Source organism: Leucopleurus acutus (genome assembly GCF_964270905.1).
Source record: "Leucopleurus acutus genome assembly, chromosome: 10".
Classification (NCBI taxonomy): Eukaryota; Metazoa; Chordata; class Mammalia; order Artiodactyla; family Delphinidae; genus Leucopleurus; species Leucopleurus acutus.
This window is the reverse complement of record NC_139153.1, coordinates 56,603,684-56,619,889: the sequence shown is the minus strand read 5'-3', so window position 1 is coordinate 56,619,889 and position 16,206 is coordinate 56,603,684. Positions and strand designations below refer to the sequence as shown.

Here is a 16,206-nt window from a genome sequence, read left to right as displayed (position 1 = left end):
TGTTTCAGTGAATGTGTCTCATAAAAGATGAGGTGGCTTCTGCGTGTTATGTTTTCCATTGAAGGGTTAGTTTTATGGATCTCTTGAAAAATTGTCTATGGAATTTTGTTGTTGTTACAGTGTTTGCTGGCAGATACTCACTAATACACTTTTTGCAACTAAATTGAGCATGTCCTAAGTAGCTTCTCATTCAGTCTAGAATTATTTATAATATTTGGCTTTTTTGTAGGTTAAATTGGATTGAATTCTTTCCAGAAGCCATACTACTGGTATCATGGACTCAAAGGTTGTGAAGAGCGCTTACAGTTTCGTTACTAAATTTTATAAACAAATGTATTCATAAAGTCAGAGCTGTTTACAAACTATTTCCCATGAACTTCATGAAATACTGTTGATTATATAGATAATGTGCTTTGTGGCCTGTGGCCATGGCTGCCCTCTCTGAGCAGCCATTAGGAGGGAGAGGACACATGCCTTGGTTCAGGTCTTCACCCCTGCACGAGACGCTGGTGAGCTCAGCACCCAGGGCCCTCTGCCTCCACAGCTTGAGGAGGCTCTGCACACAGGTCTTCACTTAGAAGATAGCTTCTCCTGGGAAAATTAGCTTTAGATTTCAATTTCTGTTGTAAATCTAAAACTCACAGACACCTTTGTCTGAAGTGAAATCTTAAGAAAAGTTGACACCTACCTAGACTGTCCCCAAATTGTATCATTTAAAAACCTCTTCTGATTCAGTAACTGGTCAACAGATCATTTATACATTGTATCAAGTACATCTCTGTTTTCATTATCTAGCTCACTATAAGGAAGCCGTTTGATGTGTAAGATTTCCAGTTGTAGAGTTGATTATATGTTTTGAATTTAGGGTGATTTAAAAATCTGCCTACTACATTTCTTTAATAAGCAAGACCTCCTAAATGTCTTTCCTTTAGATTAAATTGAAGTTCCAGATTTAAAAGTGAAACCATCAAGATGGTGGTGTAGTCATGGAAATATTACACAGAGCTTATATGTTAAAATTCTAAATTACGTTGGTACCCAAATAGAGCTCTGCTTTTTGTAATGCTGGAAACAAAATAGGTACTCTGTAAGTACTTTACTGATTGAGGAAATAAAAGTACTAGAAAGTTAGAAGTAAGTGCTATGTCTAAAGATGGTTGTGTAAAAAATTCATAAGCTCAGGATTTTTTAGAAAATATAAGTTAGTAGAATCATAAAAGGAGTGGTTCTGGTCAGAGATATGAAACATTGGAATTACTTCTTTTAATATTGTATGTTTTTAAATTGTCATTTCTCATTGAATGCTTTAGTTCTACCTGTATGACTGCATTTGCAAAATAATACGTTGCTTGAAACTGACTAAATGAAACGTATGGAAGGTAAGCGTTTCTGCTCCCACGCACAGCCTTGCCCTTCATCCTTGGCTTAATCAGGAAACTGTATTATTGGTGGTTATTTAAATATTAAAATACATTCAGAAGTTCTATAAATTCAATGTGTGAAAAGCAATGAATTCCAAACCATTTCTTTCTCTTACTGCTTTTATATGGAGGTTCCCCAAGTTTTTTCTTATATAAACTGGAAATTATATGGACTTCTTGTATTTAATCACAGTATGATTATTTTGCCCATTATCTTAGACTAATAGGAGAAGACTTTATGTCTTTCTGTTTTCCCTAGCTTCACTTGATCCAAATTTTATCATGCCCACAGAATATTTTTACCCATAGTTTATTTATTAAGTGGTTTCTTTCAGAGAAATGAGTGTTTACAGAAGAAGGATAGAATTTCATGTTCTTGATATTTTGAAGAAAAAAGTCTTGAGTGCTATCTTTAAGCACATTTCTTTAAAGTTTGGAATAACTTTTAATCATCTCTCTCACTGTTTATTGATATTTATTTGCATTACCTTAAGATATACATAAGTGAATGAAAGTTCATTTTCATAGTCTTTAATGGTGAATAATTTATTTATATACAGGTATACAAGCTCTTTAACACTTAATATTGAGAGACAGAAGAGATTTAAATTGGGCTTGTTTCAGAATACCATCCTAGGAATCTGGCAACATCACTGTTATATGAATGTTTGCTAATGTGGTTTGAAAGAAGGATCCTCATTAAAATCTTGTTGCTAAACAAGTGACAGAAACCTTACAAACAGCTTGAGGCTTCAGGCCAGTCACAGTTACTCCTGAAGAGATCTGGACAAGTGTGAAAATACAGAGACTGTGCCTTTATTGTAATCAGAACACATAAATGCTATCTGGAGTCAGGTCCCTACTTGAGGACATTTTTAGTCATATTAGGGAAAACAAATCTTAGCATATTTCAATGCCTAAGCCTTCTGTTGTGAATTTGTCAAGTGTAAAAGTATTGGGTGTGTTAAATTCAGAAAGTGTACTTTTGGTAATAGCCCTTGTATTCATGTTTTCCTGCAAGGGATTGGGGTTTGGTCAACTAGCATATGTTCATGAGGTAAAGTTCATGATGCTCATGACCTTTCTGTAGATGATACTTGAGTGCGCTGGTTGATCCAGGTCTCTGAGTGATGGTGAAGCTGTGAAGAGTCAGCCCACGGTTTGTCACCACCATCTAACATTTAGTCACTTCTGGATTAACTTTATGTTCACATTCCCTTTGAGGGTTGCTCCTGTCTTAATTCTTATTTAGGATCATAACCCTTGCCTCTAGAAAGGCAGGTCTTAACATCAGGCTGTACGAAGAGCAGTTCATATGTAGGGATGCTAATGGCTTTCCAGAGTGGAAGTTAGTGGACTTTTCAATAACCTTGTGGCCCCCCATTCAGGACCTTTGATGAGAACGAGCTGATTGTAAGTCTGCTCTGCCTTTTTGAGTCATAGGGGATCCTCATCAAAGGACACAGGAAGTCCCCTTGCTCTGATTTGGCCCACGTGCCCAGCTCATCAGTGAAGAGATGACAAGAACATTTGTAGTTGAGTGAAAAAGATGCCTGATTCGGTTCAGGACTCAGTAAACAGTGGCAGTTCTGAGACTGGTGAACAGCAAGCTGAAGGAGCCTATGCTCTGAGCTGGAGCATCCCTGCCCCGCTGTGTGTGACCAGACACGCACACCGTTTGAAGTCAGGTCCTCTCCCACATCAGCTGTCCTCACTCCCATCGCCCCTCATCCTGCAGACTGTGCAGTGGACTTGGACGTCCGTGCCATAGGCCTCTTGGTCTGGCATAGCCCCTCGAAGGAGTTTCTTGTGCATTTACAAATCTCAATCATTTTCAGTTTGCTTGTGGTTTAAAATTTCACTTTTGTTACATATTTTGTGTCTTCATGGAGACTCCTGAAATTACCTACTTGCTTTAAGATGATTATAAATTTTATTTCTTAGTAGCTGAAAGGGTAATACAGAGCTCAAGAAAAGAGGGGAATCCTGATAATTTTGTACTAAAAGAGTTATAAAAGCTATTCTCCAGCTTCTCTGTGAGGATGATGTCATATTTTAAGGTCTGACATGGACATGGTTGGTTACAGACTGGAGGCGGCTGGGGCTGGGACTAGAGCCCCCAGTGGATAGGAGGACCAGAAGAGTTCAGGAGAGTTGCTGCCCAAGCAGGGGAACCCCACACACTGTCCTGAGGAGGGACCTGGTCTGACCCAAAGCAGACCCAGTAGAGAAGCAGAGGGCCCCACTGTGGCTGGCCTCTGGCACCTGGGTTTTCTGGTTTGGTGGTCCTGAGAAGGCAGGATGCCAAGGGGCCAGTACAATTTAAAAGGGAAACTACCAGAATGGAAATGTGATAGAAAGCCGTTTGGATTTTCTGGGGCATTTCAGAGTTGACTCAGGAATGGGATGGGAGCCCTATTATCAGAAGTGAAGGACCATGGCAGGTTGTGTGAAAGAAAGAGGGTAACTTGATGCCATCAGAAGACACACAGAAACTGGCCCCCAGAGGCCTGTGTCTGGACACAACTCCCCTTTTACTCTTCCTATTCATTTCTTCTAGAATATACTCTTTTTTTTTTTAAATTGAAGTATAGTTGATTTACAATGTGTTAACTTCTGCTGTACAGCAAAGTGATTCAGTTATACATATATATACATTCTTTTTTAATATTCTTTTCCATTATGGTTTATCACAGGATTTTGAATATAGTTCTCTGTGTTATACAGTAGAACCTTGTTGTTCATCCATAGAATATACTCTTTTTCTCTGTAGGGAGACCTTGGAGATGCTGCAGGTTTGGTTTCAGACCACTACAATACAGTAAATATCATAATAGAGCGAGTCACACGAATTCTTTGGTCTCCTGGTGCATTTAAAAGTTATGTTCACACTATATTAAAGTGTGCAATAGCCTTATGTCCAAAAAAAGAATGTACATGCCTTAACTAAACAATAGTTTATTGCTAAAAAATGCTAACTATCATTTGAGCCTTCAGCGAGTCGTAATCTTTTTGCTGATGGAGGATCTGGCTTTGATGTTGGTGGCTGCTGACTGATCAGGGTGGGGTTGCTGAAGGTTGGGGTGAATTTCTTAAAATAAGACAACAATGAAGTTTGTTGCATCGAAGGACTCTTCCTTTCATGAATGATTGCTCTGCAGCCTGCAGTGCTGTGTGATAGCATTTTGCCCACAGTAGAACTGCTTTCAAAACTGGAGTTAGTCCACTCAAACCCTGCTGCTGCCTTATCAACTAAGTTTATATAATATTCTAAGTCCTTTGTTGTCATTTCAACAAGTTTTATAGCATCTTCACCAGGAGTAGATTCCATCTCAAGACCACTGTCTTTGCTCATCCATAAGAAGCGACTTCCCCTCTGTTCAAGTCTTATCAGGAGATGCAGCAATTCAGTCTCATCTTCAGGCTCCACTTCCAATTCCAGTTCTCTCGCTATCTTCTCTGTGTTGGCAGTTACAATGGTAACATCAAAGATCACTGATCACAGGTCACCGTAACAATTATATTAATACTGAAAAAGTTTGAAATATTTCAAGAATTATCAAAATATGACACAGAGACATGAAGTGAGGAAATGCTGTTGGAAAAATGGTGCCGATAGACTTGCTCGAAGGAGTGTTGCCACAAACCTTCAATTTGTAAAAACAAAATGCAGTGTCTGCACAGTAGTAAAATGCAGTACAATGAAGTATGTCTGAATTAGAAATCCTACTTACTCTCTACATTCTGCCTCTGTGAAGTCCCTTCACTCTTCACCTCAGAGGTCTCCTCTCCCCCTTTCAAATCTACAGAGTAAAGGACTTTTATTCTGCCTTTTATCCATGTACACGTCTTTCGTGGAGCATGTCCTGTGAGCCAAGTACAGTCTAGGTAATAGATGTTAAATGAGTGAATATTTTAGAGCTGTTAACAATTACAGTGATGTAATTACAAGTCATTTTTTTCTTCCAAATTTTTTATTTCAGATTTCACTAAATGTTGCAAGGACTCTGGAATCCTTATGGTAGTAAAATGCCGCAAAGAAAATTCTGCATTGAAAGAATGTCTAACTGCTTAGTAAGTAGTTACCTCAGCGTTTGTGCTCCTGTGTATATGTGTGTGTGTAGTATGTGTAGTAGATAAGAGTATGTTATTTAACTCATTACATGTAATCTCTACTTCTCCCCACCAAATTTGTCATATAGTTGGCTGAGTCTAAAATTTTAATTTGTTAAAGATTCTTCTAAGAAAAACGATACAACATATTTATGAAGGGTCTTTTCAAGTTTTGTGTGTTTGTCAGTATTTTATCTGATTAAAATACATGATTTTTCATATGATGTAATAAATTCCTTTTCATGAACAGAAAATAGAATATATTATCTCTTCTAATGAAAAGGTACTTTTGCCAGCCTTGGGATCTTTTGGACTAATGTAATTTAACTTCTAGGAGAGTTGCAATAAATCAAATGAAGGCTACAAAGGTAAATTTAGATTTTTGAAGTTAAATTACTTTGAAGAAGAATTCTTAAATATCATGTTCACTGATATTCTGTTGTAGTTCCTTGAATCTTAAAGTAAAAATATGCAGAGGCCTTTGAATGCAGCTGCTTTCTGCTCATCTCCCCACATGTTTTATCACCCACATTATTGACAGGCAGTGTTGTGGATACAGTGCTTTAGTGAGTAGGGAGTTGGTAGTTGTCCGTGAGATCTTAGTTTTGGCGAACCCTTACTTCCTTCTGTACTCTGCTCCCCTAGCCTGTGAAGCATCTGTGTCAGGATTGTTTGATACTTCTTAGGCAATTACATAAAATGTGGTGATTATCTGAACCTTAAATTGTTTTCTTTTTTGATAACAAATAATGTACACATGAGTTTATAGACTCTTTTAGAATACTGAACCTCTACATTCATAGATGAGGAAACATACTCCAAGTCCGCATGTCTTTGCTCAAGTCAATAAACAATTCTAATAGCTGCTCTTTTTTATGAGCCCAGACCTGCACTAAGTGTTTAACTGTGGAGAAGTAAGAGTTCTGGTCCCTAGAGCTGCCAAGAGATGTTGAATGAATAGATGAACCTCTTTCACATTTGTGTGACTGAATTTGTTAAATTCCCTTTTGTACATTGATTGAAGGATTTTGACACCTCAGTTTCAGTCATCATATCATAGGGACTCATTATTCTTAGTTGGGACAGGGCAGCACTGGAGCCAGGAGCAGGGACCGTGCGGAAGGCAGCGAGCTGGTGTCTCCTGGGTCCCCCGGGGCGTAGCTCCCCCTGCAACCCATGCAGGGTCCTCACTGTCAGGTGGGGTGATTCTTCCTCATGTGGAAACACGTCACCCCAGCGCTGGCACTTAGGAGATACTATGTACTCAGTAATTGTTAGCTCTTTTTAAAAGTTTGTCTGTGTTATTTGTTAGCTTTTGTTATCTGGATATTAATCATTGGCATATCCTGCCATCTCTCGCCCCCTCGAGATGGAGAAGATAACAGGTCCCAGTCCATCCTGGGGTGCAGGGGGAGGCTGTAACTGCTTAGAAGAGAGGGGAGCAAACCAAGAGGAGTGACTGACATTTGTGGGAAAGAAATGAGAGCTATTAGGAAGAATTCTACTTGACCTCAAGTCTCAACATACTCTAAGAAATACTGCTTTTTTGTCTTTGCTTGAGTGGGGGCTCTGCTTTACTTACTGTCAACATTCCATGGGTGGAGCCACTACCCTCTCTCATCTCCGCCTGGTGACACCCTGAGTCAGTTTTGTGTTCTATTATTTCTCCCTGTCTCTTCTCACTCATCCTTCAGTAAACTGCAGTCTGGCTTCTGCCCTCACGACACTGGAACTGCTCTTCCGGGAGGTTCCATCTTTTCTCTGATACTTGACTCCTCTCTGGAAGCCCCTGGAAGTCCCTTCCATCTGGCTTCCCTCTTTAAGCTCTTTCCTGTCTCCTCGGCATCTCTACCTATTTCTTCTCCACCTTTTCTTCCTTAACCTCTTCCTTAAAGCTGGTTCCCCAGGTTCTCTTCTCCGTTTTAAATCTGAGAAAGCTCAGTTTGCACCCATGGAATTCAGCTGCTTCCTATGGGTCATGGCATGTCTCCACTTCCCTCTGCCGGTCCGAAACTGAACTGAGCTCCTTTGACTCCTGCCTCGTGTCTTTGTGAATTATAGTTGTCTTGGATCTAGAATCTTCCTGATCTCCTGTTGATTTCATCTCCTCATTCTCCCCCAGATCCACTTCATCCTTTTCATCAGAACTGTGCTTCCTTTGGCTTAGGTCCTCATTTCTTGTCTGGATTATTGTAATAGCTTATTTATTGGACACCCTTGCTGTCCTCCTTTAGCCTATCTGCCATATGCTGTCAGATTCATCTAAGGCAGTGGTCCCAACCTTTTTGGCACGAGGGACCAGTTTCGTGGAAGAGTTTTTCCACGGTGGGGGCGGGGAGGGGATGGTTCAGGCGGTAATGCGAGCGATGGGGAGCGGCAGATGAAGCTTTGCTCCTTGCCCGTCGCTTACCTCCTGCTGTGCAGCCCAGTTCCTAACAGGCCGCAGACCAGTACCGGTCCGTGGCCCAGGGGTTGGGGGCCCCCGATCTAAGGCACAGAACTGATCTTACAGTTGCTTTGTGAACAGTGCCCGTTCAGGGTAGATTTGACTTCTCAGTGGGGCATGAATGGATCGCCATGATTTGGCCCTCCCCATTCCAGCATCTCATGCCCTTTCTCCTGCACATGATCTGCTATGGTGGTACTTATCTACTTGTACTTCTTCATGCATCACAGTTTTTCCTCATCTGTGGGATTTTCCACATGTGCCTTCTATGTGGGTTTCTGTTGGTCCTTCAAAATGCAACTCAAACGTCTCCCCCTGACAGCTCCCCTTTTTCCACTCTGCCCCATGTTTCGGGCCACAACTGCCGTAGTACTTTGTGAACATAATTGTGATGCAGTCTTGTCTGCTCTCATGGATCCCTGAGGATGGGTGCTCTGACTTCCCGTTGTCCTATCCTGGGACATTGGTATTCAAAAAAGAACCATTAGGTCTTTTTTTTCTTTAATTTGATAGCCTAATGTTTACAATGAATTTATGACCATTACTAAAAACCTGCTTCTAAAGATTGTGCCTGATGAACCGGATGTCTGAATTTATTGTTAAAATAAGCTTATATGCTTACAAAGTGATTCACTTTAAAAGATTTTCATTTTCTCATAGCTATAATGATCCAGCCTTTTATGAAGAATGCAAAATGGAATACCTGAAGGAAAGGGAAGAATTCAGAAAAACTGGAATTCCTACCAAGAAAAGGCTGCAGAAGCTTCCCACAAGCATGTAGGCAAATATTCAAATGATACTCAGTAATGCCAATGTTCATGGAAATCACAGTCACCTGAAATGATGGACTCAAAGAAGTGTTTGCTTTATCCTTAATTATGGAAATAATTTTATCTGAAATAAAGGTTTTTTTTAAACTTCAAAGTTGAGTTTATTGAATGGGATAGGAGTAAGTGGGGAATTGGCACATGGTTTACCTGGGCATAATGGGTTTACCCTTAATTATGGAAATAATTTTATCTGAAATATATTTTTTTAAACTTCAAAGTTGAGTTTATTGAATGGCATAGGAATAAGCAGGGAAATGGGACTTGGTTTGCCTGGGTTGTAATGGGGTTTTTCATATAGAGAACAGCTATAGTTCTCTAACAGTGATACCAGTCTTTAGGTTTCCACATGAATCTTACTCATCAATCTATAGACTAATCATGGGGCCAGAAGTAACTAAAGGAAAGCAGGAATGGAAGCCTTCCAAGGAGTTAATAACTTGGCAGTATAGCAGGATGGTCATGAACCTGGCTCCACCACTGAGGATTAACTGAGTAGATAAGTAGAGTATGTACTTGGACATACTTGGAGTCTTGGACGTGGTAAATGCGCTTTAATGGTTATTAGTAGAAGTAAAGGCTTATTTGGAAACATAGATGAGCAGATAAGTGCTTGTACATGAATTAGTTTTACTTACATCTTTAAAATTTCCTAAAATGTAGTGGCATTCCTTGACCTGTTAATTCTGCTACTGAAAATATTTTAATCTTTTAAAAAGTCTTCTTTATAAGGATGAATGACCATTTTGTAACATAGCAGTGGTTTCAGGAACTAGTGTAAAAAATTTCTGTCCTGATGTAATAATTTGATCCCAGATTCAGCTTTTATATTAAAAGTTGCTTTTTTTCCTATGAGCTGTTAACTCTTCACCATAGCCATTGCAACTAGTTTCCAGGTAAGTAAAATTTTTATGTATTTACATAGTTTTTATTAAAATCACAAATAGAAATTCCTGCCTACTAGGACAAGATTTAATTTAGGCCATCGAGTTAAAAGTAAATAGGACCCTAAAGAACCATGCGATGTTCAAGTTCCACACTTTGCTCTTGAGTAGACCACTCAAAGGAACTACTTGACTCTTACTTGAAACCCAGAGACCACATTTTCCAGGTATACAGATCAAAAGGAGGGAGACAACAGGAGCAGACAAGCAAAGCAGATACAGCCAGAGACCACACGGCATGGGGGTAAACAAGCCCACACTCCTCTGGGGGCCTTTTGATTTCCTAGAGCACAGGAATTAGTTTTCAATGACTTAAGTGAGGAAAGGGCAAAATGGTTACTTTAAAAAGCTACTAAAAATATACAACTTGTGGTTATTTTATAATTATTTTAATTAGAGGGCCCAGCTTCATTTTTATGTGGAAAATTCATCTATGTAGATGTTATAGAGTATAAAAATGTCCACTGCATGCATGGTACTCTGGCGAATCCGTCCCCATCCACTCGGCTCTTCCTCTGGCTGGCACCCCTGCACCTCTGCTGACCCTCTCCTGTTCAGTTACAGGCCACAGATCTTCTACCCGTACGATCTGCCTTCTCCAGACAGCGTTTCTGCATGAGACCATGACTGTTTTCACAGGATTCAGTCCTTTAGTGCTTGAAGCCTGAACTCTCCCCTCTACTTTGGTTCTTGTGTTCCACAGAGGTACATCCCTGCTCTAGTTATGAATTAGGTTCCACTTTAGCAGAACCTCAGTTTCCTTTTAGAGAAGATGTAACTTCTATTTTAGCTAATGGGGAGGACTGAGAGGCTTTTGTTGTTGTTATCCGTGTTCTTTTCACTCTGTTGAGTTATGGATGTGCTGAATTGGGTTATCCTTATGAAAATCTGGAGGTTAAAGAAATTTTCAAGGGAAGTCCTTTGGAGCAAGCTTCAACTAGTATGAAACAAGTCAACAAAATTTTCCATTTTAAATAAGCTACAGATGGGCCATTCTCTCACTTCTCTTTGAATCTTACCAATAACAGAAATGATCATAAAATACATTTAAAAATTTATGACTGGGAAAATTTCTTTTGGTTACCCTTTCCTAAATAGTTTTACATCATTTGTTTAGCACTCTAAACTGTCAAGAACATCTAGCATACCTGTTTGATAGCTACCCTATTGTTTGGATGCAAAAGCATTGTCTCCATTCAGAAGTTGGTTTAACAAGACAAATGTCTGTTACATGAATCAGATTAACAACCTATAATTAGTACATGACCCCGGAATATTTAGGCAAGGACAATATTTCCACTTCAATTTCAAACAAAAATAATTTATTTTAAGTAATGTCTTGGCATTGTTCAAAACATTAATCAAGCCATTATGTCATATGACTTATTTTCTTTACAAAGGAAAATGCTCAATCTTGGTTTTAAAAAAGGCAAACCAGTAAGCTACATTAGAGATTAGATATAATGTACAGCCTATGCAGCCACATGACAAATAGTTTCTGCTGCTTTGTTATTACACAGGTAGTTGCTTCCTTCAGCTAAAGCCTGGGGTCTTGTATTTGTTTTATGCATACTGGGTTTTGTTCTATTACTTGGCAGGAGATTGTACTCCCTCGAGTCAGCTGTGTTCATTGGTCAGAATAAATTCCAGCATCTGACACCAACTCCATTAATCACAGACAAGCTTGAATAAGTGAGTAAGATAATAGAAAGACAAATATCTGGTGAATGGTGAACACTGTTTATATATGTATGCTATTCAGTTAATGTAGAAGAGATTTGAAATATTCTTTTGAGTCCAAGGTGTTTGCAACTGTCTATCAAAAAGGATAAAGGCCTTCTACATGAAATGCTTTATCTCAGGCAAAAGATGTAGGAACGGAGACATATATTACTAATATTCTTAATACCACCACCCTGAAAGAATACAGAGAAATTTCCATATGAAGCTATCCTTGTTACTTGTTTATAAATGATAGGCTCTTAGAATCAAAGCGTTGGGGGACATTTCATGATTATACTATTATCATATATCAATACAGCACAGAATTTGGTTTCTAGGATTCTAATTAATTAAAAACCACTTTCTCAATAAGTAAAATCATTACATTTCAAAACAAAGTTTAACCAGTTAATAAGCTGCTCTACGTAACAAGCAGGTGTAGACCCTTTGAAGAAAACGGCTTTATACAGTTACATACCCATTGGGATTTTCACTATAGCACTGAAGGACAGATTAGACTGAAGCCTTTGTGATACTATTCCTACTTCTAACTGGATAATGTATATGACTGTAATAGTTTATTCACACACCACATAGTTTTTCAACTATTTCATCACTTATTTTCAATTAAGACTTGAGGGATGTACCAGGACAGAGTTGGCTTCAACGAGCAGATTTCAAGTCTTAAAATCCAAATTGTACTTTAAATTTTATCAACATCATGATTATAAAATGACTTTAAATCTTATACTTTGAGACACAATACCACATATAGATGCAATAACCCAGATAATATTGTTCCACTGTAATTTCCTTATCCTTACGCGTTATAAGGTCAGCAGAAATATAACCTAAGTCACATTGCCATTTCACTCCTTTATGCAACTTAAAGCAACTTAACATGCTTTTTCTCTGATACAATGGTCTCCTTTATTTTTATGAGTTAGGCATTTCACATGCTTTGTAAAACCGTGTCTGAAAACTTTCAATTCCATTCTTCATGTGATGGGCAGAAATGTACAATTATCATCAAAGGTAGAGTTGTCATTGTGAAACACCTTAGGTTTATTAATTAGTAACACATATCTGATTCTTAGCCAGAATATGGAGCTGGAGGGTGTTCTTTCATACTGAAAAATCAACTACATAATAGGGTACATTATGTGCAAATGTAAATATTGAAGAACTCTGCAAAAGTTTAATCAAAATCTGCTTTCAGTTTGTTAATGATTTCCCAAGAAAACCACTGAGGGAGATACAGCAACCTCGTGAGAACGTCATAATCTCTTCATAATTAATTTTTATAATGGCAGTTTTGATTATGTTGATCCAAGTAATGCAGTGGTGGCAGGTTGGGTAAAGGCAAAGGTTTATTTTTAGTTTCCCCAAATGTTGTCTCACTTGATTTAGGAGGGCTTGGGAATACCCAAGAATTATCTTCCAGAGAATTTCTGCCATAAGAATTGTGTTCCTGAAAGTTTGTGCCATCGTGAGGAATGGATCGCTCATGATCTGTCCATGACTGGAGAGCTGCTTTCTCTGATAAAACCTTTGCATCTCCTGGTAAAGGGGAAGACGTGGCATGACAAAGAGTTTTGCCGTTTGGTGAGAGAGGGGCCTGTCTTTTGTATGTTGCAGTAAAATTCATCAAGTGCAGCTTTGTGCTGTCTTTCCCAAGGTCTTCCATGCATCCTGCTGGGGCACAAGCTGAAAAGAAAGCACAGGCTAAGCATCAGCTGTCCTGGTATTTATGATCATAAAACAGTAAACAAACACTCTGTTAATTTGGTTGATTCTAGAACTGGAAATGGACATTTCCAAGTTAGTGCGATCACTGTGGCAGTGTGACTTGAAGTTGACAGATGATCTCAGTTCTAATCCTGGATCCGCTATTTACTGACAGGGTGACACTTGACTGCTCCAGGTGTCACTTCTCTCGTCTGCAAAATGGACACAGGAATCTTTTCTTGCCCATATCATAGTGAACATGAGGAAATTCCTATTTTAAAAAGCTGGAAACCAATTCACTTAAAATACAAGTAAAGACCCTGTTCCTGGCTCTTAATATGGCTGGAGAAGGCTTGCAGAATGTTTGTGTGTCAGTGGAGACTAAGAAAGCTGTTCTTAAGTTTTAATAATTTTGTTAGATGTAATATTCCTTAGCTTAGCCAAATCTGTTTTCCATAGGTGGTCCAAAAGTAAATTTTTCCAGAAATAACTACATTGTGAATTGGTGAGACCCAACTGAAATTTGATATATATTAAAGGCTTTTATGGATAAAACAATTTAAATTAAAAGCTATAAAATCATCTCATTTCTTGTCAAATATATATAATGGTAAATGTAAGTTCTGCTATGGTCACAATATAGGTCAAAAAAAAGCAAAAAAAATGAGTTTAGTAACATGTAATGGCTTAGAAAACAGACCGCTCTCCAGCTGCTGTTCAGCCACAGACAACACAAAGCAAGGGTGTGCTTCCCTCCCTCTGTACGGATACCAAGTGCCACCAAGGCCTGACTCTAGTTTTAAAGGAGAAAGAAACTGAACCACATTAAAAAATAAGCTCACTGCCCCTTTTCTTGGGAGGAGGTGACCGTGCTCAGCTTCTGGACAGGGTGACATGTGGGTATAAAGAAAAGGTGACCTGGGCTTATCTCTGTCCACTCCGCAAAGCACTCAATTCTTTGTGGAGAGTGGTGGCCCCAGGCCTGGCACTGTCGTAGGAAACGTGCTAGAAACTTACGGTTAAAATCCTTCACCAGCTCAGAAACGACACGACAATAAGCGTTTCCAAATGAGTAGAGAGCATTTCTCCTTAATTATTTTTTGGAAGTTCTATTTAGTATATAAGAGGCTCACTGAAAAATTACTCCATGAGTCTCATTTAAGAGAGGTCTTATTTCTACCATCAACTTAAAGTTGTCTCATATGTAACCCTGGCCACTGGAAAACCTGAGGACAAAATGAACCGTAAACTAAGTTGGGGCATGCCAAAGTACCTTATTGTTTTGCCTGGTTCATAAGTAACTAACCCTAGAAACGGAAAGGCAATTCTGAATTTAGCTTTCTGTCCCAACATGCAACGTCCCCCACCCCACAGGAAACATTTCTGAGGAGAACTATTTATAAAATCTCTCGTGCCCTCTTTAGGGACAATTTGAGGTGCAAATGACAATTTTAAATTAATGATTTTTTAAAAAATAAAAAGTCACATCTCATTCCTTTAAAAATAAAGTTTACAGCATTCAAATTTACATTACACAACTTTACAGGAATACAATCATTACGTAATAAAAGGTACAAACGCACTGATTTTTCTCAGTATAGAAACAGCTTTGGCAAAGTAGCCACTACTAGTTAACACAAAACTCAAGAAAAGGTTTAATCAGCCAAGCAGTTAAATATGCAAAGCAATGAAAATTTTTGTTTGGTTGAAAGGGCTAAGTGAATATAGCATCTAGTCTCTATTCAAAACAATCTGTTCTTTAAGGAAAGAAAAATTAAGTTTACAAAAAATGAAAATAACCAAATAACGAATCAGAGTTCTCTCTTTAAAAACAATTTAAAGAGCTACGTCTTTGGTATATTCTGTAGCACTGGAATGAAAGTAGCTTTTGGTGTCTTTTTTTTTTTAATATATGAAGTAGTTGTGGTAAAAGGTCAACTAGAGCAAACTTAACACCTCAGCCTTGAACACATAAGCAACACTTGGCTGAGAAAAAAGCCACAAGGGGAAAAGAATACAGTACTGAAGAAACACACATCAGCAACACCTTTATGTGTGAAGTTGACCAGTATGAGGCTGAAGCCAGAGCAGAGAATGGGTGGCTGTGAATAGACTACATATACTTTGGCTTATCAAACTCATTTGATGAGATTTCGATAAGATATGATAACGAGTTGCTCTTTGAGCAGTTTGGCTGGAATCAGTGGTTTCCGGCAAACCCTGACTTGCCTTTCTTGATTGCAGTTGGGGTTTTCAGCTTTCTTAGCAGTTCAGCTTGTACTTGAGTCACCAGATGTAAATTAGACATTTCTCTCTTCAGTTCCCAGTATGCACTTTGCATATTATCACTGAAATACAGGGTTGTTTTTTTTTAAAAAAAAAAGTTAACGGTTATTATTCTCTGTGGAGAGAAGGGAATAACTTTAAAATAGAAATGAGCTTATCTTCATTTCTGCTCAAATTGTTGTGAAATAATACAAATTAAATAAAACGTCCTCATTAAATAATTAAAATATTTAAATAGAGCATTATAACAAGTGAAAAAATCTTATTCACAATAACACTGACCTAATTTTTATCAATTAACTGAACTATATTAAACAGAAGGGTATTATAAAAAGTATTCTAACCAACGAGTTTAATAGTGCTGTCCTCAGGACTGAGATTTTATGATAGCCTATGATGTGCAGTGGCGTTAATATATTTAATAGTAAGGAATATGGTCTTCACTTGCAAATCTGATCAAGAATAGGGCTTCCCTGGTGGTGCAGTGGTTGAGAGTCCACCTGCCGATGCAGGGGACACGGGTTCGTGCCCCGGTCCAGGAAGATCCCACATGCCGCTGAGCGGCTGGGCCCGTGAGCCATGGCCGCTGAGCCTGGGTGTCCGGAGCCTGTGCTCTGCAGCGGGAGAGGCCACAGCAGTGAGAGGCCCGCGTACCGCAAAAAAAAAAATAAATAAATAAAGTGACATTCATTCATGGATGGATTTTGAATTTGTATTTA

At 38.7% G+C, this 16,206-nt stretch overlaps 2 protein-coding genes across 5 annotated transcripts in view; one reads left to right on the top strand and one right to left on the bottom strand.

Moving 5' to 3' along the window:
* Positions 1–8,898, top strand: part of CMC1 (C-X9-C motif containing 1) — a 76,634-nt gene extending 67,736 nt beyond the window's left edge. For all 4 annotated transcript variants that reach the window (XM_082848560.1, XM_082848559.1, XM_082848558.1 and 1 more), the window contains exons 3-4: positions 5,405–5,495; positions 8,641–8,898. In XM_082848560.1, the coding sequence (XP_082704686.1) occupies positions 5,405–5,495; positions 8,641–8,761 (212 nt within the window). In that variant the 3' untranslated portion in view covers positions 8,762–8,898. The remainder of the gene's footprint in view (positions 1–5,404; positions 5,496–8,640) is intronic.
* A 2,197-nt stretch (positions 8,899–11,095) lies between these two features.
* The window catches only part of AZI2 (5-azacytidine induced 2), a 36,586-nt gene continuing 31,475 nt past the window's right edge, over positions 11,096–16,206 (bottom strand). The window contains exons 7-8 of the mRNA XM_082849158.1: positions 15,431–15,549; positions 11,096–13,180 (exon numbers count right to left, since the gene is read on the bottom strand). Of these exons, the coding sequence (XP_082705284.1) occupies positions 12,768–13,180; positions 15,431–15,549 (532 nt within the window). The 3' untranslated portion in view covers positions 11,096–12,767. The remainder of the gene's footprint in view (positions 13,181–15,430; positions 15,550–16,206) is intronic.